The sequence below is a fragment of the Haliotis rubra genome, unplaced genomic scaffold (genome assembly GCF_003918875.1).
Source record: "Haliotis rubra isolate DU_JTF1 unplaced genomic scaffold, ASM391887v1 Scf597, whole genome shotgun sequence".
Classification (NCBI taxonomy): Eukaryota; Metazoa; Mollusca; class Gastropoda; order Lepetellida; family Haliotidae; genus Haliotis; species Haliotis rubra.
Window position 1 is genome coordinate 475,197 of NW_025767298.1, and position 24,520 is coordinate 499,716.

Sequence of the window (24,520 nt, forward strand, 5' to 3'; positions counted from 1 at the left end):
ATATTTGTGAACAAGTTTCATCATATTTTTTTCGTTTTTTTCATATTGGCTTTTTTACTGTGAATCGGTCGTTCAACAATGTCCATGGATATGCCTTGCTCTCAACCTATCTGGTTATATCAAAGAATGCTCCTAGCCTAATGAACACCACTTTTTGTGTTCAGAATATACCCATCTTTAAGTTCATTTCATCTGTGGTTGTTTCTGAACACTTGGAGTCATGACTCATAACTATTTATGCAAACAAATAATTCCCTCAGCTAATTTGCCTTCTATGCCCAAAATAACCCGTTTCGTCAGATATTCAAGTCTGCTTATATTCTCTGACTTATGCCTAAATTCGCCATTACCTTGCCCGTGACTCTTATGCCTTTAAACAGCATGACGTACATAGTGACATAGGTGAAGGTCAGACACCCAAACAATGGCCACCGAATGGATCCAGTATCATCCAGGCCATTCGAGATGTCCAGTGTATTATATCTGAAAGAAATTCTTGGTGAGATCAAAGAGTGCACAAATTGGTATCATTTCAGTTCAAAATCTTTTGTTCCAATAATTTCAGGTAAAACTGGATACTCCTTAGGACCATTAACCTGAGGCATCGTCATTGTACTATTCTACATAAAATTTTATGACTGCTTCACTGCGCACGTATATACCACACTGCCGCTTCCGCTTGACCACCAGCATGGCTGATATGAACACAACGTGATGGAAATATTAATAATTAATCATTTATTATAGCTACGCGTTTTGAATGAAATACAGCGACTATCAATTCTATCTAACATTAATCTAATGTTCACAGTCGTTTATCTCCAAAATATGATCTTAATTTGTACTTATACATACTTCAGATATTCTGAAGGTCATAGTGTTATTACTTGCCTCCAGAATTCTTCTGAAGCACTAGCAACGTCCACAGTGGACACATTCAAGTGATCCCAATGTGTAGCGTTGATGAAGCCTTGCAGTGGATCAGTGCCTTTCAGTGTGGTGTTTATACCAGCATGCCCATAAAGTGTCGACTCCACACAGCTGGGCGTGTTCCAGGAGTTGCCACACGTGGACCATGGCAGGGGGTTGAAGAAGGAGTTGAAGAAGTAGTAGAGGTACCAGGAGAAGTACATGGAGGTGTACATGGCGTATACCCACGACACCAACGCCGTACTTAGTCCAAGACCTGGTCACAGTAGACAAACGTATCGTGCGTGTATTTCATTTAAGGGTATTTAGTTAAAAGGAATTAAATACAAGTGTATTGCATCCACGAACTATTTTACTCTGGCTACATTCAGTTACACCTTGCCATTTCAAAAATGTGTTTCAGTCATTAGCTTAAAGTAGATTAGTGATCTTATGTTTTCAGTACAGATGTTGGGACAAAGTCTGCAAAATCAAGCTGAAAATGCCTTTAAGTACGCCTGCTGAAATGCCTGAAGTTTGCAGCAAATGTTGGTGAGACGTCCCATCTCTGCATTGGGTCTCTTGTTGCTAAATTCCAATTATCTCGAAACAATCGGAGAGAAGAGGTTCTGTTAACCAGACTTCGTCTTGGGCATTGTGGCCTTGGTGCTTATCTCAATATTATCAAGAAAAATATGTCTGCGCTTTGTACAGTGTGTAATCAGCTTGATAATGCGGCGCATTGTCTACTGCATTGCCAAAAATATGTTAAACAACGTAAAGCAATGGGTAAATCTCTTACAGCTGTCAATATTGACATCCCATTGGCTGAACTATTACGTTCAAGGAATATTACTCGCCATGAAGTTCAGAATGTAATTCTTGCATACATTTAAGCGTTCATATGTGGCAGCTTTGCTACATTATGATTTTTTTAGAATCTAAGCAATCCTTTATGATCGGCAAGGTATAAATGAGCTTAGTTGCCCGAAAGCCTATTAAACTTTTAATGATATCGATCCATCACTAATCCTAAACATTAGAGATATATGTGTTTGCAGATGCTACTTGCACTAACAAAACATGAACAATAATAAGCATTTATTTAATTGTCTGAAATATGATTTCTTTTTTAAATATAATTAAGCATTTAAAACTTGTTTTCAATTTGTCATACAAGGTTATCAGGTTTTGAATTCTTCATAAACACTTGACATATATTGACATACATTGTACCTTTCATGGCAGGACAAAACTTCCACACCTCTACAGGGCCCTTCTGGTAGTATTGGCCAATGACCACTTCCAGGAAGTACAGCGGTACAGCACAGAGGCCAACAAACACCAGGTAGGGGATCAGGAATGCTCCTGAAAACAGTAATAAAAAAAAGAGATGAAAGAAGATTTCTGAGACAAATGGGTTTTGCTACTGTGTTACTATGCGCCATCACATTTCGGATATTTCTTTTTTTAAAAGTAATGTGCAATGAAGGGTAATTTCAAAATATAAATTGTGAAGTAAAAGTTTGTGACAAGCATTTTGTTTTTTCTTGCAGCAGGTATAACTAATACACTGGTAACTATAGGAAGATATGTAAAGAGAACATATTGCATGTTCTCGTGTAGCAGGCATTCATTTTAGACTGGATGTTCTTTTGCACTGATGTTTTATATTATCGTAAGAGAGGCAGTGACTAATACGATAAACCTTGGACCTATCTGAACCTGTCTTAAGATCACATACACGGTGATGTTTATGTTCCATATTTGCGTTATTTGGATGAACAGGCCTTATATAAACAGAGATTATTAGTTTTTACCATGTTTTAATAAGTGTCATCATGTGATCAGAGTGGAATATTTAGATTGCATTATGCTATGTGGCAGCGAACGTTTAACCGTGTTGAATTATATTTCATGGTTCATTAGACGGCACTGTTCCATGCCTCGGCCTATTCCTGAATACCCAAGTGTATTCTTAGAGAAAGTATTTAACAATACAAAGTGGTGTCAGTCTTACTTCAGTCATCTGACATTGCAAGAAGACCAGCAGTTGTGTGGAGATCACTGTTCACCCTGGATACTCCGCCTTGGCCTATTTTTGAAGCTCGGCCATGGTTGCAGTGACTTCAATATTACCCTCACTGTCTTTATTGACACAATAACTGCTTTAATTTTATATTGCCACTCTATTTTGTAATGTCATTGTAATTCCGTTACAGTGTGTAATGTCCATTAATTTGTAAACTTAGTTAATTTTAGAATGTAATTCTTAATATATCACGTCTCTCATTACATCCTATATTACAAGAAGACCAACAGTCGTGTAAAGATCAATTTTCACCCTAGACACTTAGTCTGGGCCTAGTTTGGAAGCTTGACGACTGTTGATGCATATTACATTACTGTCTTTATTGCTATTATCACTGCTTTAATAGTTTATTGACACTCTAATTTGTAACGCCATTGCAATTTCGTGATTATTGTTTTATATCAATTTGTGAAATTTGTAAAGTTTTAATCTTCATTGGTTCACAGTATTTAGTTTACAGGCCGATTTCCAGTTGGCCTATTGTTTCAACTTGGGAATGAACACTTCACACATATCATTTGCAACCCGTTTCAGTACATAATCTGTGTACGTACCTCCACCGTTTCTTGCGCACAGGTAGGGAAACTTGAGAAGCGTTCCCTCCCCAACACTGTAGCCCAACAGGGTAACGATGCCATCCACTCGATGTCCCCATGTTTCTCTTGTTTCTGGATATATTCAACCAGTTGTATAATCAATTTCTTAACTCGCGTTAGATGATATTGCAAGTAATGTATCAAATGGTAAAGCCAGAGCAATATGAAGATAGGCGAGCTGATTTTTAACGTGACGTGGAAGATTATTTCATGTAAAATGCGACGTGCATGTACTTGTATCAGTGTGTAGGTGTTGGTGTGGGTGTGGGTGTGTGGGTGTGGGTGTGAGTGTTGCTCTGCGTATCTGAGTGCGCGCGCGCGCGTGTGTGTGTCTGTGTGCGAGAGAGAGAGAGAGAGAGAGAGAGAGAGAGAGAGACAGACAGACAGACACAGAGAGAGTGTGTGTGTGCATGTTTGTGGACGCATTATGCATCTTTTTTCGTTTGATGATGGAAAGGGCTATATATCCTTGATGTTGAGTTTCTAACGCCGGATCCCCATCGTTGAGCAGTCGTCTCAAACATTGTGAGACACGACTTACTTGTTTCATCAACGCCCTGTTTTCCTTCCTTTGTCATGGTGAAATAGTAGCCTCAAGGTCAGCAGTTTCACAGCGCAGGATGGACAAACTTGCATTCGCCTGTAAAATGTATCATGGTCATGCTCAGAAGAGATTCTCCATGTTGAGCCCTTCTCCAATGATATCTGTATGTGCTTCGGGCTCAACAATAAAATAGGACACTATCAGTGAGTTTTTTAGTGAGTTTAGTTTTACGACGCACTCTTTCTTTTGAGCCTACATCAATTTCAAACAAGCATGAATAGATATAGGAGTAACTATGAATAATTATTGTCTGGTGCACTGTGATCAAAGACGGTTTAAACGCAAGCAGTTGCGTGTATTCTACACTATAAACCTACAGCTTATTAAGGTCTTATTATTCAGAGTATCATTTCCACGGGAAACCATCTGTGAATATAGATGCCTTGTTTTATGGATACAGCTTATATGCTTATATGCAGCTTATATGCACAATAAGAACTCAACACGGATATGTTGTTACGTCAATACTATTGCTGCGGTCTTAAATATGCCTCCTCTCATGCGGAACCCGTGAAGATCCAGGTTAGAATTTCTCTTCAGTAACCCATGCTTGTCGTCAGAGGCGACTAACGGAATCAGGTGGTCATGCTCTCTGACTTGGTTGACACATGTCATCGTATCCCAGTTGCGTAGGTCTATGATCATGCTGTTGATCACTGGATTGTCTGGTCCAGACTCGATTATTTACAGACCGCTGGAATATTGCCTAGCGCGGCGTAAAACTAAACTCACTCACGCATTTCATTTGGCCAATGCCCATGGGGGCAAATCTGAATTTGGTGTTTTGAACATCTTGAAACGTTTGATTGACAGTCACCTTATCCACACTGATGGCTGTGGGTATGGTTCATTATGTGGTTCTAAAGTATCGAACTTCCCTACAATGTGAAGAGATTTGGTGTTATGGGACTTTCTTTAAATCAGGCCTAAAGACCGACCTGTTCCTTAATCCTTTTAGTTGTAAGTGCTTCGAGCAAGCCGGGCGTGGAGTTAAAAGCAACATTTCTACCATGAAACGTTTTGAACGTTTTTTTCTGGGCCTTTGGTTTTTGAAACCTTGTCAAATGGAAATGTGACTGTAATTCATAACCCAATTATGTAGTACAGAGTTACTATAGGTCGTGAAGTTACGAACGCTTTGTGGATCGCGACCCTGGAACGCAGTGATAGTATTGCGAAAATGTTACCATAATATTTTTCGTCAGTTTGGTCTTTGCCCTCAAGGTACCAGGGCCTAGATTTTCGAAACTCTCTTAGCGCTAAGATAGTCGTAAGTTAATGTAAATGTATGGCACTTACGGCTATTTTAGCGATAAGAGAGCTTCGAACAATCTAGGCCCAATTGTCAAAAGATATCTTAGCAAGCCAAGAATTATTTATTTTATGGCTACCAGGGTATTTCAAGTCATTATGATCTTTGCAATTTCAGTATCTATACTTCTTTTGCCTATAAAATATTCAGTATGATATCGATATTCGAGAAACAGTCCAGTGATCCCTCACGCGTCAGGCTGGATTCGCTATGCAGTTGCTGGAATACTGACAAGCCACAAAAGCAAAAACTACAAAGATTCCATGGAACAAAACGGTTTTTGATTCGATAAAAATAAAACAAATTTTCCACATTTATCACTTAGAGGACATTTTATGACCTGAAGCATATAGTTATACGGCAACTGAATAAATTAATTCCACAACCTTATGTTTAAGGCTCAAGGAAAGTGTCCTTGGAGAAGCTACCCAAAGACTTCAACTGTAAAGAGTCCAAGAAGATGTCAAGTTGCATCCCGATTTCGAAGTGTCCATGAAGGTTCTTTGTAAGAACCTCAAATTTTACAGTGTGTCCGAAGATGCCAAGTATGTGCCCTCAACTTCCAAATAGTTGCTAAGCAATCTCAAAGTATTCTAGAAATGCTGAGCATGCATGCACATCAACCACAAATTATCCCAGTAGAGGTACGGGACCAGTCGAAATCTCCAACTTTAGGGTATACGATAACAAAGTGGAAGAAGATTCACACTACATTTGCTAAAACCATTCCACCTTCAACTCGTTCTGCTAACTACAGATCTAAACAACAACAGGAACATACCACGCCGCGCCCAGTAGATCCGTGTCTCTTAATATGTGTCTCCTCTTATCATTAGAGTTATAGCACCAGCAACACTCGTGTGGTTGTTGAAACACGCCTGTTCTGATATGCGGGCGTTTAGCGTACACGACAACGTAACGGAGAAGAGCTTGTGGCCAAATTTCGTATTCATACATTTGCACGATGTGCGTATGTCATTACTGTTATCACTTCTAAATACTGAACGTTAACTAGAAGATATTTACAATTCATAGTCGAAACTAATGTAATAACTGGCGTGTCTACGTAATTAGAACTAGTTCAGTGAATCTCGTTCAGCATTTTCGCACATCTGCTGTTGCAACTCAAGCCAGAGCATAATCAATCTCAAACATCTGCTGAAACAAGAAAACATACTACGATTCAGAAACGTGCATGTTGAAGAGGATGAACATTTTTTTTAAATCATCAAGAAAAGAGCTGTGCTCTCGTGTTATGCTTTTTCTCACACTGTCATAGTGCGATTGAGGACATTGGAGGTCCAAATCGATATTTTGGTTTGGTTGTTGTTTAAGGCCGCACTCAGCAATATCCCAGCTATATGGCGGCGGTCTGTAAATAATCGAGTCTGGACCAGACAATCAAGTAAAGGTGATTTACATTGCGTTAAATTTTAGTAAGGGGAATAAAATGTGATGTTTTTGCTAATAATAAAGGATTACCATTTTATCTCCTTGATTTGTTATATTTGTCCTTAGCAAGTACAGACTAAAAATCTGAGCCTCTCGATATGATCACAGAAAATAGTATCTTTTGTGACTATTGATCATTATATTGTTAATTCAACGCGATTCAGTAAGTTGACATTCAAGCAATGGTTATTGCTGAATCAAACAAACCATCGACTCATGCTGTGGTTGTTGGCATGATTGGCGATCTGCAAACTTGTGATGTAATGGCATGATTCAACCTATCCCGAAGATCTGTTTCGTGAGGTTCATGTTGCTGAATCAAGAAGATCAATTCTAACCCAGAGCTTTACGAGACGACTGCTACTTCACGCAAGAAAAGGTTGCTTGGGACAATGTAATGTTGCATATTCCAACGTTAATGCAGAGCATAATTCAGTACGATGCATTAAGTCAACCTACTTATGCACACGCGAATTGTTCCTTCTGATATATACGTAGAGAAACAAATAAAGGAGCACAGGAAATTTTACGCGTACCTTTATTATTTTCCAGTTTTCATCACCACAGCGCTATTCAAAGCTGATGATGAAAATAGAAAATATCAAAGGAACACTTGAATTTTCCTGTGTTCCTTTATTTGTTTCTCTACGTATATATCACATTGGTATTACTATTTGTCAAACGGCGTATTTGGGTATTGCTAAATGAAATGAAGATGATAAGAAGCAATCTATTCTGTAAGTGATACAGCCATTCAAACTGTACCAGCTTCATACATACGTTACATCACCACGTGTTCACATATTCATACAATGAAAGTGTATCGCAATGGCACATAGACGTCGGACTTGCAGGTGTGACAACAGGGCGTCCCGAGTGGAATCAACAGATGCTGGAGTGTATGCTTCTCTTGAGGGTAATACGGTCTGATATACGCCTGTTTGTAGCAGTGTCATCGGGCCGGTATGTTCCTGTTGTCGTTTAGATCTGTATTTAGCAGAACGAGTTGAAGGTGGAATGGTTTTGCAAATGTAGTGTGAACCTTCTTCCACTTTGTTATCGTATACCCTAAAGTTGGAGATTTCGACTGGTCCCGTACCTCTACTGGGATAATTTGTGGTTGATGTGCATGCATGCTCAGCATGTCTAGAATACTTTGAGATTGCTTAGCAACTATTTGGAAGTTGAGGGCACATACTTGGCATCTTCGGAGACACTGTAAAATTTGAGGTTCTTACTAAGAACCTTCATGGACACTTGGAAATCGGGATGCAACTTAACATCTTCTTAGGCTCTTTACAGTTGAAGTCTTGCGGTCTTTGAGCCTTAAACATAAGGTTGTGGAATTTATTTATTTGGTTGCCTACCGGCTCGGGTGACACTGCTACAAACAGGCGTACATCGGACCGTATTATCCGAGGGAGAAGCATACAACGTATTTATCTTACCGCCATGTTAAATGTACAAAATATGTTGTTTTTTTATTTAAAGATCGCTACCGACCATATGGCATGTAAACAAAATGGCGTCTGTTTCTCGATTCAATGTATAAAATTGTTTAAATAAAGCAGTGATTGTCGGTAAAATAATTCTGTACAAAGTGAACACAAAAACAGCTGATCGAACGGTTTTCGAACTCCGGGCACGTCATGCGTCATATTATGACGTCATACGATTGTTAGCGATACAGCTTCTCGGCGGAGAGGTTGGCGGTTACCGTGGCAGCGGGTAATATTTTTCCAGTTGTCACCCTCTTGGGAGGGGTAACACGGAAGCTTGTTTAAACGTCATTGACCAATGAAATTAAAGTATTTCACATCAAGGTAAGATAATTAGCAATATTCCAGCAATATCACGGCGGGGGACAACAGAAATGGGCTTCACACATCGCACCCATGTGAGTATTCGAACCCGGGTCTTCGGCGTGACGAGCGAACGCTTTAACCACTGAACTACACCACCATCCCTTTTTTCTTTACCATTAACAAAAAAGTTTTAATATATTTGGATCACATTTAAAGATGCAGTTCATCAAAAACATCAGATATAAGATCACTTAGAGGCATTCTCCACAGGGTAGTAATTAATTCGATTATTGAAACACATTCAATGTCTGTCTGAGTGGATTCAGTCAGTGTCGGTTTTCGCCATAAGTAGAATGCACACACTGAAAGGAGACCGAATTGCAATATGCCCATCCTGTCAAAGCCAGCTGTCATCTAAAGTCTGGCTGCGCGACATGAACTCATTGTTCTTGTTCAAATGATACGGCCTCAATTTACATAACCATTATATTTTGTTCAACATCATTAAGTTAATTTGTAATGAAATTACTAGGTGAGTTAGTGTGAGTGAGTTCAAATTTAAAGTCACATCGGCTGTATTTCAGCCATATCGCTAGGTGTATGTAATATGGCAAATAAAGGCACAACCAAGGCCAGTATGTCAACCTCCTGTTTTGAACTTGATTTCAAAGGTCCATAAAGATCCGTACATAGGGAGAATGGGTCCAGCAAATGTGCCACCAAATCCATGTTCCAAGGATTAACCAGTGTCCTTAATAAGATCACGGATAGGCTTTCTTTATAAGCAATAGAGACAAGTGGATATACTACTATGACTACTATGATTAGCATGCCTTTTAACGAACTCAGAAAAAAGATGAGTTCAATTCTGTCCAAACAGACTGAATTGTACCCCACAATCCTCTTACCAAACTAAAGCGAAAATTGATTCCTTCGTTCATATTTTGTTGTCACAGATTCGTTACCATGATGATGTGGAATGGTGAAATGTTTTCCTTGTGAGCCGCTGAAAACCCGGGTTCGATTCCCCACATGGGTACAATGTGTGAAGCCCATTTCTGGTGTCCCCCGCCGTGATAATGCTGGAATATTGCTAAAAGCGGCATAAAACCAAAACTCAGTCAACTCAGACATGTATTCATAAACATTCACGATGGAAACAATGCTGCATTGTTGGGACAGAAAAATCCACAACTCAAAATAACCAGCAAAATTAAACTTTGGCCATTTTTAAAATCAGTAGCTCGACGGATGGCCAATCAACGAATGGATGACAAGATGCCATCTTGTGAAACGTAAACAACCATTTTAGAGTTGTTATTTTATGTTTAAAATCAAACTGACAGTTAGGAGGATCAGCCCATCAATTACACCGCTAGGAGATTTTCGAACCCGGGTCTTCGGCGTGACGAGCCAATGCTTTAACCACTAGGCTACCCCACCGCCCCTGAATACATGTATATGAATGAATAATGAATTAATGAATTGCACTACATGGCACCTTAACTGACCTCGCCAGTCATTTGTTTGCTTCTTATTTGGTACAGTACTCGGTAAAATAATATTTGGCGGTGATTTGTAAATAACCGAGACCAGGCAATCCAGTGATCAACAGCATGAGCATCGATCTATGAATGTACCCTTGATGTTTGGCAAGTACGCCATTTGTATGTATGATGCATAATTCAAGGTAACTTATATGTCTCTGGGTGCCTTTGTACAAAACAACCTTAGCGCTAAGACTACCTTAAGTCTGTGTTAAGGTATGGTATGGGAGTTCCGGTCACCTTAGCGCTTAGATCGCATTGAACAAAGGCTCCTTGAACTGTACGCCCGACGTGCTCGGAGTTCATACACCTCAACAGATTAATGAACTGGTCGGTCTTTAGGCTAGATTAAAGAGAGTTCCATAGCACGAAATCTCTTCAAATTGTAGGCTAGTTCGATACTTTAAAACGATATGATGAACACTACAATAAACCACACAATGGCCGCGTAACCAGTGATACTCACGTTCAACAGAGTGGATAAGGTGATTGTCAATCAAATGTTTCAAGATGTTCAAACACCAACTTCAGATTTGGTCAACATGAAATGTATGAGTGAGTGAGTGAGTTTCACGCCGCACTCAGGGGGTCTGTGAATCATCGAGCCTGGACCAGACAATCCAGTGATCAACAGCATGAGCATCGGTCTACGAATGTACCCTGGATGTTTGACAAGTACGCCATTTGTCATAAGTCACAAATAAGTACAATACACTACCTGATCGCAGGACAAACGGTACCGATTCGTGCAATACGTCGGCATTCGCTAGAAGTTCGCTCAGCGTGCGTTGTATCTGCGCAGCAAGTACGCTATGTATACGCTGCTAATAGCTCGTGCCGTGAGAACAGCGTATTGTCGCTTATGCTTACTGCGTTCGACCGATGCGGGACAGATACACTACGTATTAATAACTTATCACCTGTCTAACAGCGTACGCACAACGAACGAAACATGAGTCTCATTAACCAATTCAGACAATTACCTACTTTTCAGCTGATCCGAATTTTCTCGTGTGAACGTGAAAAGAGACACTACAAACAACTATGGTTACACTGAATTTCAATTCCTTTTGTCATAAGAAAATGTTAATTACATATGAGTTTTAATTTTACACTTTAATAACATCGTATTTCTATATTTTATGGCGAGGTGTAGCCAGCATGACCTTAACTAAGACGTCACAGACTGCCCCAGTTTGATAAGGTCGTAAAATGATTCACAATGCATCTGGCTCACTGGTTACAGCTGTTATGTGTTTTTTGCGCTTATGGAATGTAGTTCTGTAAAGCACAATGTGATTGCTATAATATCAAGTCCGTACCAGCCCACCAAACATTTCAAGCGGCAGAGCCTCGTTTTGAGATTTCCACGATTTTCAGGTTTCTGTTTGTCAGTGCTCGCTGTACGACAGAGTACGCTGCACGACATGTTTGCAAGGATTATAAGGAGCGTAGTATACAATAGGACGGAACCCAGTCAACAGGAAACGAGACGAACGAAGCATAGTGTTTTGTGCCTGCCAAAACTATCACACGCGTAGTGGGCCGTACTGTGCGCATGCCGGCGTACATAGAACTTACACAAAACGATTGAGCTGCATATGCATTGTTCATACGACTGCGTATGAAAGAAATGTCAATACGCAAATCATAAGGAATCAGGTTACGCTTAAGTGTGACAGTGCCCTAATATTATTCAATGTCTATAAGGAAAGCCCATCCTTGATCTTATTGGGGATTCTGGTTAATCATTGAAACATGGATTTGGAGGCACATTTGCTGGACCCATTCTCTCTCTTTGTACGGATCTTTATGGTCCTTTGGAATCCAGTTCAAAACAGGAGGTTGACATACAGGCCTTGCTTATGCCTTTATTTGCCATATTACATACACCTAGCGTTATGGCTGAAATACAGCTGACGTGACTTTAAATTTTAACTCACTCACACTAACTCACCTAGTAATTTCATATTAAAAAATAACTTAATGATGTTGAACAAAATATACTTGTTATGTAAATTGAGGCCGTATCGGTTGAACAAGAACAAAGAGTTCATGTAACGCAGCCAGACTTTAGATGACAGCTGGCTTTGACAGGATGGGCATATTGCAATTCGGTCTCCTTTCAGTGTGTGCATTCTACTAATGGCGGAGAAACGACACTAACTGAACCATAATGACAATGAGTCCGAGTGCTATTATGTTTAAAACATTTTACTGAACTGCATCTTAAAAAATGTGATCTGAATAAATTTGAACTGGCATTCTGTCAACGGTAAAGAATCTAGGACAAACGCATTCAACAAGAACAGTTACGTCGCAGTTTCTAAAAACTGATAGAAATTAAAACAGAGACTAAACATGCATATCTAGGCTAGACAATACATACTCAACAAACACGGATGCATTATTAGTTTAAAGAACGAATACACTTTTTTGTACACTTTTAACCATTACACATGAAAAACTTGCGGTTAGTCTTTAGCGGAACACCAAACTTCTAGTATAAAACCCACGATGGTTTGCCTTTCTTGGTGTTTTCTTGAATAATTCAGCTGCGTTCAAAACATTTCTGATAAATAAATCCAGTGCTTGGTTGATATCAGCATTTACTAAGTCAGTTAATACGTTAAATGTTGGTTGCTGTTTATGTAGCAAATCTAAAAATGTTTCCTTGTGGTTCTCATTCCATATATAACGATATAAATGTTCTTCATTACTGGGATTATCTACGCTTGTAAATTCAGCAGAGTCAAAGGTTAACAGTAAACTAACAGGCATGTGCTTCGATTCAACTCGAAAGTGCACTGATAAGTATTTACAATATGAATGGGTATTTACAGATGCAATAACGTAATCATTAACACTACAACCCGCTTCTGATATATAAGTATTATAGCTGCCCTCTCTGTCCCCTGGACATCTACCATTACATATGTACAAGTGATGAGTAAAGCAAAAAAAGTAACTTTCTTCCAAACGTATTTACAGTTATATCACAAGAGTTTCTCTGGTCCAAAGGAGTACTTTCCTCCTCGGGGAACGCTGCTCTGTCAACCCTTGGTCGGTCGACTGTCTCTGGGGAGTTGTTACCACAACCGACGCGTGCGTTTAAGTCCCCACACAGGACAGGACCTCTTCTATTGTCGTCACCCTATCTGTGGACAGATAGAACGAGCAGCCAGTGGGTACATAAATTCCCATCAGAAATAGATCTTTATCCTCTCTAGTCACGGACTTATCAAATCTAATGCCAACATCATTAGCAATATTCAAATTCAAATGTTGGCAGTGTTTAGGAATTGATTTATGAATGAACATGTACACACCGCCCGATAATCTACCAATAGTAGCTAGTCTATGAGCATTAGCAACATAAACATCATAAGCAGAAAGTTGTGGTATATGTATGATTTTATCCAGGAATGTTTCTACTAGACATACAATATCACATTGTTGCAGACATTGAATGAATTCACTGTCATTAATTTTGGACATTAGACCATCAACATTCCATGTCAGAATAGATAGGTCTTGAGCATGTAAGGAAACATTAGCACCTGGTGAGTCTGTATTGAATTTTCGGACCCGGCCTCCTCCCTATTCGTCATCCATTGTTTCGGTGGTAGGGGAGTCACGTGACCTCGACGTCTCTCCGGGGGTTTGCGTTGGTGTCCTTGGATGCGACAGGAGTAGCGGCGGTGTCCCTTGGTGTCGACGATGTAGGTGTGTAACATAACGATTTCTTCCACGGAAGCGCCGTGGGGGTCGAAGTGACAATATTGCGATAAATGTTTTGCTACATTCACGTGGTTAACATCCACTCACCACTATGTAGATACTAGTCGACACTAGTCGATCGTGATGAGCGAGGCTGGGCATCGTTTTCATTATCACTAGCGTCTGGCTCGAACAAATAAGGCCCAGCGATTGTTTCTTCATTGAAGATTGAATGGAAAGATTGTCGCTGTCTGAATTACTTCCGGACATGTTAGAGTCTGCTTTGTGTCGAAATGCCAACCCACTGAATTAACGATACTGAAATCACTTGACATAAATGATTTAACACCCGAGTAAGTTGGGGAACAAACCTAGCCAACAGGTAACCATTATGACAAGCGATGTTTGGCAGAATCGTCTATGAAAACAAATTGTAACTAGGAAGCTAGGCAAAGCAGGTGACAAGATTAAATGACAGTAGATTGTGAAAACATAAAGCTTTAATTTTTCACAACAATTGTCACGACTTCAGGTTTAGACAAACCTGTAAACAAAATACTTCACCCCCTGAAATGTACCTGAATTCTAAAATGCCCCTCATATCAATACCTCGTATTATGTCACGGAGACGCGCCCCTTTGATTGTTTGAAATTTCGTTCGCGGGAGAGAATTGTGCAGTGTTGTCGAAAAGGTCGATTTATGTTAATTAAGGGTCGAAATGAGTAGTTTTAATGAAGGGGTTTGATTTATAACGATGCCATTAAATGATTTATGCATTTGTACCCCGTAGAGTATATGTGATCTTTAAGAAAGGAAAAGTAACTGATGAATATATTTTGTGCAGCTAACGTCAGAAGACTTTGAATTTATGTTAGTTCAGAGCAAACCTATACCTTGTTACAATACACATGGGAACGGAGCTAAGTGCATTACTTTTATAACATGAATAGAAATATTCACGCAATATCAAGGCTGGGGACACCATAAATGGGCTCCACACTTTGTATCCATGTGGGGAATCGAACCAGAGTCTTCAGCATGACGACGCACACTTTAACCATTAGACTACCCCATCACCCTCAAGTCTGTAATAAGCGGACCCTTAAAACTTGAAATTCTTCGAGCGGTGTAACTGGTGGGATGTTCCTCCTAACTGTCCGTGCTAAACATAATATGACACTTCTAAAAAAAATGTTTACTTTCAACAAGATTTTTTTTTCATCCATTCATTGAATATCAATAACCACCCATAACCTCATTTGGACCTCAACCTCAAGGGGTAGTCCGTAAGTTCGACTTTTCGGTCGAGATGAAAATCCTTTGATGTTTGATGTTTTGACAACAGTGTTGTTTTAAGGAATTAAAACACTGGCATTCTACAAAATGTGAAATGTGTTCACCCAGGAAACGAAATATGGAATCCTACTGAATGACTTTGAATATGTTGATTACTAGTTAGTTATTCAATTTCTTACATAAAATTGCATGCTATAAGAATGTTGGAAATGACAGTTTTCATCAATATTTCCACAACTTCAGTTATGGCAAATGCACAATTAGACTACAAGTTTCTTCCCACGTCTCGTGTTGGAAGATACCTATGTGTAACTGGTTATATGAACATTGTGAACAAGAGTACAAAACGAAGTCCAGATAAATCTTTCGACTGTATATCATATAATATAAAGATTACTTTAATGCATATAAATACAATGAATAGTTTAACGTATAATGTGTGTGTGTGTATCAAAATAAAAGCGTCTTTTATGTTATTTTATTCAAAGACAACTATCAACTTTATTTATATGTGTTATTTATCATGCCCCAATGAATGCACAAATATAAATGACATTTTACAGCGTGATCCTTATTCAGTTATTTTCCTGTGAACATTTTAGCATTAACTGTGCCGTTGTAAAAACATTGACTGCTCATTGTCTGGAACAAGTCGACCTAAACGACACACCCCTCCAAACCGACCAGTTTGTTTTTACACCCATCCAAAGGCCGAACTTACAGCACCTAACCAACCTCAACTAGATTTTCTATGGCAATTTCTTCCAGTCATTCCACGCCAAGCATTGTCGGGTCCAGCTGTCCATTGTAATCACGGTTAAAGTTTATTTTCACTACTGAATTGATTAGTTTTCTGTCGCAACAATGCAGCTTCGTGAATGTTAATGAATAAATGAATCACTAAATCACTATATGATACCTAAACTGACGTTATTCTCAAAGCATGTGTTGTTTTTTTGTGTTGTTTAACACAGAACTCGACAACAATCCTGTTATATGGAGATGATTTGCAAATAATCAACATGAGAACATCGACCTACACAATTGGCGACATGTGTCTACGACGACATGTGTTGACCAAATCAGCGAGCCTGACCACCCGATCCCATTTGTCGCCTCTTACGACAAGCAAGAAGACCAATTCTAAACCGAGTCTTCATGGGTCGCATTGCATTATGAGAGCGTCGCTGTCTGAAATGTTTGAAAATGTTATAAATGACAGTTTATGATATTGAACATTAGGTTTATGAAAATATGACACAAATCGCCAGTGAGACTCACCTGACTCTTAACTCTCCAATAAATGGAAGTGAAAAACATTACGTCAGAGACAGCTGCAGGCGTTAATGTGTTGGAAATGGAAAAGTACCACACTGTGGCTCATATGTATAGTCCTTACTAACAGGTAATAACAGAAAATTGCAAGAGACATCTGCTATGGTTTATCGATACAAAGAATGTGTTTGGCAGAGACAGTCAACATTGTCTGTAGGTAAATTTACAAAATGGGTATTTAATACTGCTTTCTGCCTTCTGATAAGTCAGGCAACAAGACAAGACAATCGACAAGACAATCCAGTGATCAGCATCAAAAGTATCGATCAACGCAGTTGGGATACGATGACAAGCGTAATATTTGTCGCCCCTTGCGACAAGCATGGGTTGCTGGAGACCAATTCGAACTGCCGCCATATAGCTGGAATATTGATGAGTGCGGCAATATCTAAACTCACTCATTTACTCATTCCACAACAACCGATGTGTTCGCGTTTTGAAATTGTGTCAGAAAAGAAATTTGTTTCGAATTAAATTTACGGGTATTCAATCTACACACTGGGTTTATCGCGTCATGTGATGCCTGTACATTCATGTAACTGAAAGTGGCTAAAGCAATACTGGAATTGAGTTAGCGTCCCCAAATTTGAAAACATCGTAGGTCTGAATACACTGTGCTTTTTCAGAAAGTGATATTTTGTCATGGTGACGTGACGTCATGAACAATGCTATGACGTCACGTTTCTTCTGTGACGTTGCGTTCTACATGCAGCGACGACGGGTAGACAGCCTCTGTTTGAAATTAGATTTGGGTTATTTTCCTCAATTTGACGACTTCGGTAATAAACAGAATATTATATTTGTGCCCATATCGTACTATGTTTACGACACTCGTGCCTAAATATCGGTATATCCCTCGCTCTCGCTCGGGAAATACCAACATTTGGGCACTCGTGTCGTAAAGATAGTATGACATGGGCACTCATATAATATCCTCTATATATGCATCGGCATATATACTGTAGTAAATTTTGATATGCCTTTACATATATACTGTAGTAATATCTGATATACCATTACATATACTGTAGTAATATCTGATAAGCCTTGACATATATATACTGTAGTAATATCTGATATAACATAACATATATACTGTAGTAATAGTAGATATACCATTACATATACTGTAGTAATATATGATATACAATTACATATATACCGTGGTAATATATGATATACAATTACATATATACTGTGGTAATATATGATATACAATTACATATATACTGTAGTAATATATGATATACAATTACATATATAAACTGTGGTAATATATGATATACAATCACATATATACTGTGGTAATATACGATATACAATTACATATATACTGTAGTAATATATGATATACAATTACATATATAAACTGTGGTAATATATGATATACAATTACATATATACTGTAGTAATATATGATATACAATTACATATATACTGTGGTAATATATGATATACAATTACATATATACTGTGGTAATATATGATATACAATTACATATATACTGTAGTAATATCTGATATACAATTACATATATACTGTGGTAATATATGATATACAATTACATATATACTGTGGTAATATATGATATCCAATTACATATATACTGTGGTAATATATAATATACAATTACCTCTATAAACTGTGGTAATATATGATATACAATTACATATATACCGTGGTAATATATGATATACAATTACATATATACTGTGGTAATATATGATATACAATTACATATATACTGCAGTAATATATGATATACAATTACATATATAAACTGTGGTAATATATGATATACACTTACATATATACTGTGGTAATATATGATATACAATTACATATATACTGTAGTAATATATGATATACAATTACATATATAAACTGTGGTAATATATGATATACAATTACATATATAATGTAGTAATATATGATATACAATTACATATATACTGTGGTAATATATGATATACAATTACATATATACTGTAGTAATATATGATATACAATTACATATATACTGTAGTAATATCTGATATACAATTACATATATACTGTGGTAATATATGATATACAATTACATATATACTGTGGTAATATATGATATCCAATTACATATATACTGTGGTAATATATGATATACAATTACATCTATAAACTGTGGTAATATATGATATACAATTACATATATACTGTGGTAATATATGATATACAATTACATAGATACTGTGGTAATATATGATATACAATTACATCTATAAACTGTGGTAATATATGATATACAATTACATATATACTGTGGTAATATATGATATACAATTACATATATACTGTGGTAATATATGATATACAATTACATCTATAAACTGTGGTAATATCTAATGTAGAAGCGTATCCTGCCCCACAGGTGGCACCCGTCATAAACACATGCTAAGTCTAGTCATTTTTTCACCTGAAATCGTTCGGGAACATATGGTATAAGTCAAAATAGAAAGTTACATCGGACATCATTTCTGATGCATTAAATTTGAAAATTCCCTCCACATGTCTACCATAAAACTTCTTGAAAGCTTTACTGAGGCCTTGATTATTGTAACCTTGATCCAACAAGTTCTGAGCAAGAGTGGTATGACGCTTTTTGAAATCCTGATAAAAAGAGCACGCTCGATTGTGCCATTACATAAATTCTGTATTAATTTTAAATAACCAAGTAGACCTCAAAATGTTTAAGTACTACATAACGTCCTACGAGAAACCAGTATTGTATCAAACATTGTCAAATGTTTGGCAATAGGAAGGCAACTGATTAAAGTCCACGCATTCGCTCATTAGATCATACTTACAAATTATTCAGCGAGAAGCGGCAGACGGTTTCGTATCTACTGTCTTCTCAAAGTACATGTTTCCAACGCGTGTAACACTGTCAGCGCTCCTTAGAAGTCAGACGTGTTGCATTGAATTGCAAGACCAAATGTGTAATCTGCTTACGTCAGTGACGTAGCTCATATATAAGTCGGCCGTCGGCCCAAGCTGTTACAATAACGGGCTTTTTAAATATTATATGATTCATTTCACATAACTGGAGAGGAAAGTTCTGCCTCGAAACCTTCTCATGTACTTAGTCCTATTCCAGTTAGTCGATGGTCAACTATACTCACTCAAATCTGATAACCAAACTTGTAAAATATGTATCAATATGGCATATCAAACTGCAATCGATATACAGTCAACGTTGTTTTGTTCGTTTGTTGATTGTTCATGACACTCTCCGCAATATTCCAGTTTCAAGCAGATCATAATAAATAATCGCTTCTTTGCCAAACAGTCCAGTGATTGACATCATGGGCAATTTAAGATCAATGACATGAGTATGAACCAAGTCAGCGAGCATGCCAATCCGATCCCTTAAGTCGCCTTTATTGAATGGGTTGCTGAAGATCAGTGCTTACTCGGATCTCGGGTCCAAATTTAAAGTAAAAAATTCTATCGGTACTTATTTTTTCCAACTACTGCCACTTACAGGGAGAGTAACGTACCAATAAACATTTAACACCCCAAGTGATCAACAGGACAAACAGAACAGAACAAGATATACCATCACAAAAAAGCTCCCAAGTTCGGTCCTCAGGTCGTCCCACGATGCGACGATTGGTCGACTGGTAGCAGGCCGACATGCACACAGCAGTCTAGTACTGTGTCTGGACAACTGGCCACGTGCAGCTATAACGTAAACCGGCGGACGTCGCAGAGGACAATACACGACGCGAGGTGAAAGTTTGCATCCAGCTTCTCACCAGCACAGAAGTGTGCTAATACTTGATTACATAAACGACTATCACTAACTTGTAAGCGTATGTACAGTGAAGGGGAATACCTGTATAAGAATAGCGTGAGCTCTACTACAAATAGATATACACCCAGAAATTATTGAGAATTTAAAGATTGTAATTTTTACAAAACTTTTCACCCATTACTCACGTATTAAATGTGAATATTAGCAGAACATAACTCCAGATTCAAAGACAGGTGAACAGTTAGTATTTTGTCAAGTCACCATGGGCAGCAATGCAGGCTTCAATGCGGCGGGGCATACTACTGATCAAAGAAGTTAGAAAGTCGTGATCCATGCTGTCCCAATATCGGACCACCTCTTCTTTCATTTCAGCAATATTTGTCAGATTTTTCTTATTGACACTTTCCGAAACATTTTGTGTTGGATTTAGGTCGGGGCTATAGCTTGGCCAATCTAATAATGTCATATTTTGGGTCCGAAACCAGGCCTGTGAATGCTTTGAACGATGTTTTGGGTTGTTGTCCTGCTTGAAAATCCGAAAATTTCCATAGACCACGTGAGCAGATGGAAGTAAATGTCCCTCGAGAATATCTGTGTACCGCTCAATGTTCATATTCCCTTCAAATACAGAGAGGGGCGTTGCCCCTAACACAGATATGCCACCCAACACGTTAAATTTCGGACTGTACTTTGTGCGCTGATACAAAGGTTTTTCAGTTTGTTTGGTCCAGAATTTCAGTGTATAAGGAAACAGCCACACAGAACTTTCATCTGAGAAAATCACATTGTCCCAGTTAATATTACTATGCTGTAAGCACCAGTTCAACCTTCGCTCCTTTTGTTCAGGTTTCATGATCGGTGATGGAATTCCTCGACTTTTATGCCAACCCATTGCATGCAGCTCAGTTCTAATTGTCTCCTTGCAGACAGCCACAGTTCCTCTATCAATCATATCCAGCCTTAAGTTTTCTAAACTCCTTCGTTTGTTTTTAGAAAGAAGAATACCAAGCCGCCTCCTGTCACCGACAGTCAATTTTTTATGGGCCCACCTGCGGCTCCCTGGTGCTCAATGCCATATCCATTTGCAATATTTTTCAAAACACGATAAACAGTGGACAAAGGGATGCCTGTTCCACTTGAAATCACTTTAGCTGATGTGATGTCCTTGTTATAATACTCTAAAATCAACTTCCTCTTCTCTAAATCATCCATACTGAGGATCACTGAAAATATCGTCTGCTAGCAAGTAAACAAAGGGGGATAACTCTTCACAAACTAATGAAAAAGGATTAACGGAGTTGTCTCTCTTGAATGAAACCAAGCACATGATAGCTGGTCAAGTTTGTTTATACTAGAATTCCAATTAAACATATTCCTAAAATTCTCAATAATTTCTGGTCATACTATAGTTGGAGATTGAGACCATAGTTTGTACAAGTTTGTAGTCAGCAAAAACCCTGATATAATATAGGGTATACATATAGGTTGGAGCGGCATAAACTCTTATACCTCTCATATAAAAACAGATACAGTGACGGGAGTCACATATACACAAAGATAGTAAACTCCTCTACAAGAGGGTACATACACAGGTGTTAAAAGATGTTAGTTAGAGTTAAAATTAGAAAAAGGGGACGCACGGCTCAACTAGATGAGCTGAATTAACAAATGCGCAGGCACTTACGGCCATGTTGATTAACACACATGCGAGTCGCGTGACACTTGTCATCTATAATTAAAATGGTTAATCAATAAGTTTTAAATTCATATCTGATAAACTAGTTGTACTTCGGTGACAGCTTTATATAAATTACTTTCAATTATCATGAATCTATAACTTGATATAGTCACGATATAGCTGATATATTGCCGATTCGTAACTCACCCCAACCCTCTCATTTTAAACCTTATATGTGAGAGTGAATCTGACAGAAAAGGCAAACAAAGTGAAACGTCAAATGAGATATAATCAAACTTCGTGAAATTAAACAAACTTTAGGTTATACCTACTTAGGATGTCAAAGGCCATTCGCGTTTTACTTATGAATAATTGTTGAAAAGAGAGAATCTCCCATTGTCTATCCGTTGTGATGATAGAGTCACAATCAAGCACCTTTTGCTTTAGTGTGAAGAGATTTCTCTCACAAGGGAACCTTATTACAAAGTTTAAATTATGAAGGATCTTTTTACCAAAGTAAATTCCTTTTTAATTCTATGATATGTAAGAGTGTTTTAATTAAGGTTGATGTAATTGATTACAAAACATATTCGGCAGCGCTATTAAATTGGGCTGTATTGTAAACAGATTGTCCTCTGATAGTGGCATGTTATTCCAAATAGTATCCGAGTACATTGCAGAAAACCGGAATGTTATACTTTCATATTTGGACATGTCTTAATTATGGCTAGCCTTATCTACAACAGTGAGTGGGTTCATGCAGGAAGCCGAATTAATATAGCTCCTAGTTTAATGGTATTCAAAGTAATGTTGATATTTGTGTTGAATAGATATATATTAATATTTGGAATGGTTAGTTTTTAGACTCCAGTTGTGATCATTTGCTGATGGTTTTTTTCTTTTGCGACAATTTTGTTTTTTAATTTTGCATAAATCTTCTCGTCACAAAATGGTTTGAATATTTCAGGCTAACTTTCTGTGATGCTAACAATTTCCGTTTGTATTTAACATAACGCTTCTCGTCACTGTATGGATTTGATTTGTGATGTTAACTTATCAAATCACTCGCTTCCTCATCAGAGACCAACAATGTATTGATATTCCATGTGACAGGATACCGTATCTAAAAGTGTTCATCAGGACTACACAGTCTAAACACACTCAGGAAACGTGGCGGCCATCTTGAAATTGGGCCTATCGTGTATTGTTTTTAGATAAATAGTTAAACATGTACAGTAACTATCGTTAATATTTCTATAGAAACACAGCATGGCTAGTTTGCAATAAGACACATGCTTTTTTCATTAATATATTGAACCTTATCTTACCTTAAAATGAAATATTGCTAAAAAGAAATATTGGTTTTACTGGATTAAGCAGCTTAGGAGGTTCGCTATGTTCTTGTGACCTTGTGTAAATGCATTGTTGTGAAATATCTTCTGTTGCAATTTGTTATTTTGCCTGCACTATGTGCCATGTATGGGTAAAAAGCAACGAGAAGCCGTGGATAATAGATGTGTAATCATGAATTGATAATATGTCTGGTAGAATATTCCCAAAAAGTTGCAAGAACATTGATATTCGAATACTTTCTGCATAAACAAAATTCAATATACTTATTTTTCTAAATACATAATCTGATAACAGGAATGATTACAGGACGATGCTGCGTCACGGTATCACAATTGTGAATACCTGTAAAGTTGCCCCGTCATTATTTCAGTCATACTGACTATTTTAGAACAAATGTATACATATTGTTTAGAGTTGATTTCCAAGTTACACAAAACGTTAATAGGTCTGAAAAAGTATTCAGCGTTAAAATACCAAACAACAAAGACATGTTATACATTTAACAAAGATTTTGGTAGTCTAAAATGACAATGTCATGACATCACAATAGTGAATACCTGTAACGTTGCATTGTCATTGTATCAGTCATGTAGACACAGGCCTACCATACACACGGTGAACAAATCCTCCAAACTGAACTCATATACACCAAAACAGAACAAAAATCGCCAAAGTAGGAAAATAAACTTCCGAAACTGCAACAAGATTCCTAAACTGAACCAAACGCTCCTGTAATGGAAAAATAATCGGTTAACATGGAAACAAAACTCGCGTATCAGGTACAAAAGCGCCCGAGAAAGGTTGCCGAGCTTATAAAACGGCAGTCATAGCATCCGAAAACGGCAGTCATAGCATCCCGAAACGGCATACAAATCGTCAAAGATGGCGGCGAAGGGGAACGAACAGGCTTTGTTAAATAATGTTTTTCGTCACTATGAGTCTAATCTTGAAAATTTGATATCGGGATGTAGCGCATCAACCCCCTATTGTAGTAAGCTTTAAACTATGTTCGTTCTTCTCAGTGTC

The 24,520-nt window shown here is 37.9% G+C and overlaps 1 protein-coding gene across 1 annotated transcript; it reads right to left on the reverse strand.

The window, feature by feature from the left end:
- Positions 1–314: 314 nt before the first annotated feature.
- On the reverse strand, positions 315–19,596 carry LOC124255184 (sodium- and chloride-dependent glycine transporter 2-like). The gene is made up of 6 exons (XM_046689025.1): positions 19,514–19,596; positions 4,139–4,237; positions 3,556–3,669; positions 2,146–2,277; positions 892–1,186; positions 315–483 (listed from the first exon to the last, which is right to left on the reverse strand). Exons 2-6 carry the CDS (start codon positions 4,173–4,175, stop codon positions 315–317), a joined length of 747 nt encoding a protein of 248 aa, XP_046544981.1. The 5' UTR covers positions 4,176–4,237; positions 19,514–19,596.
- Positions 19,597–24,520: the final 4,924 nt, after the last annotated feature.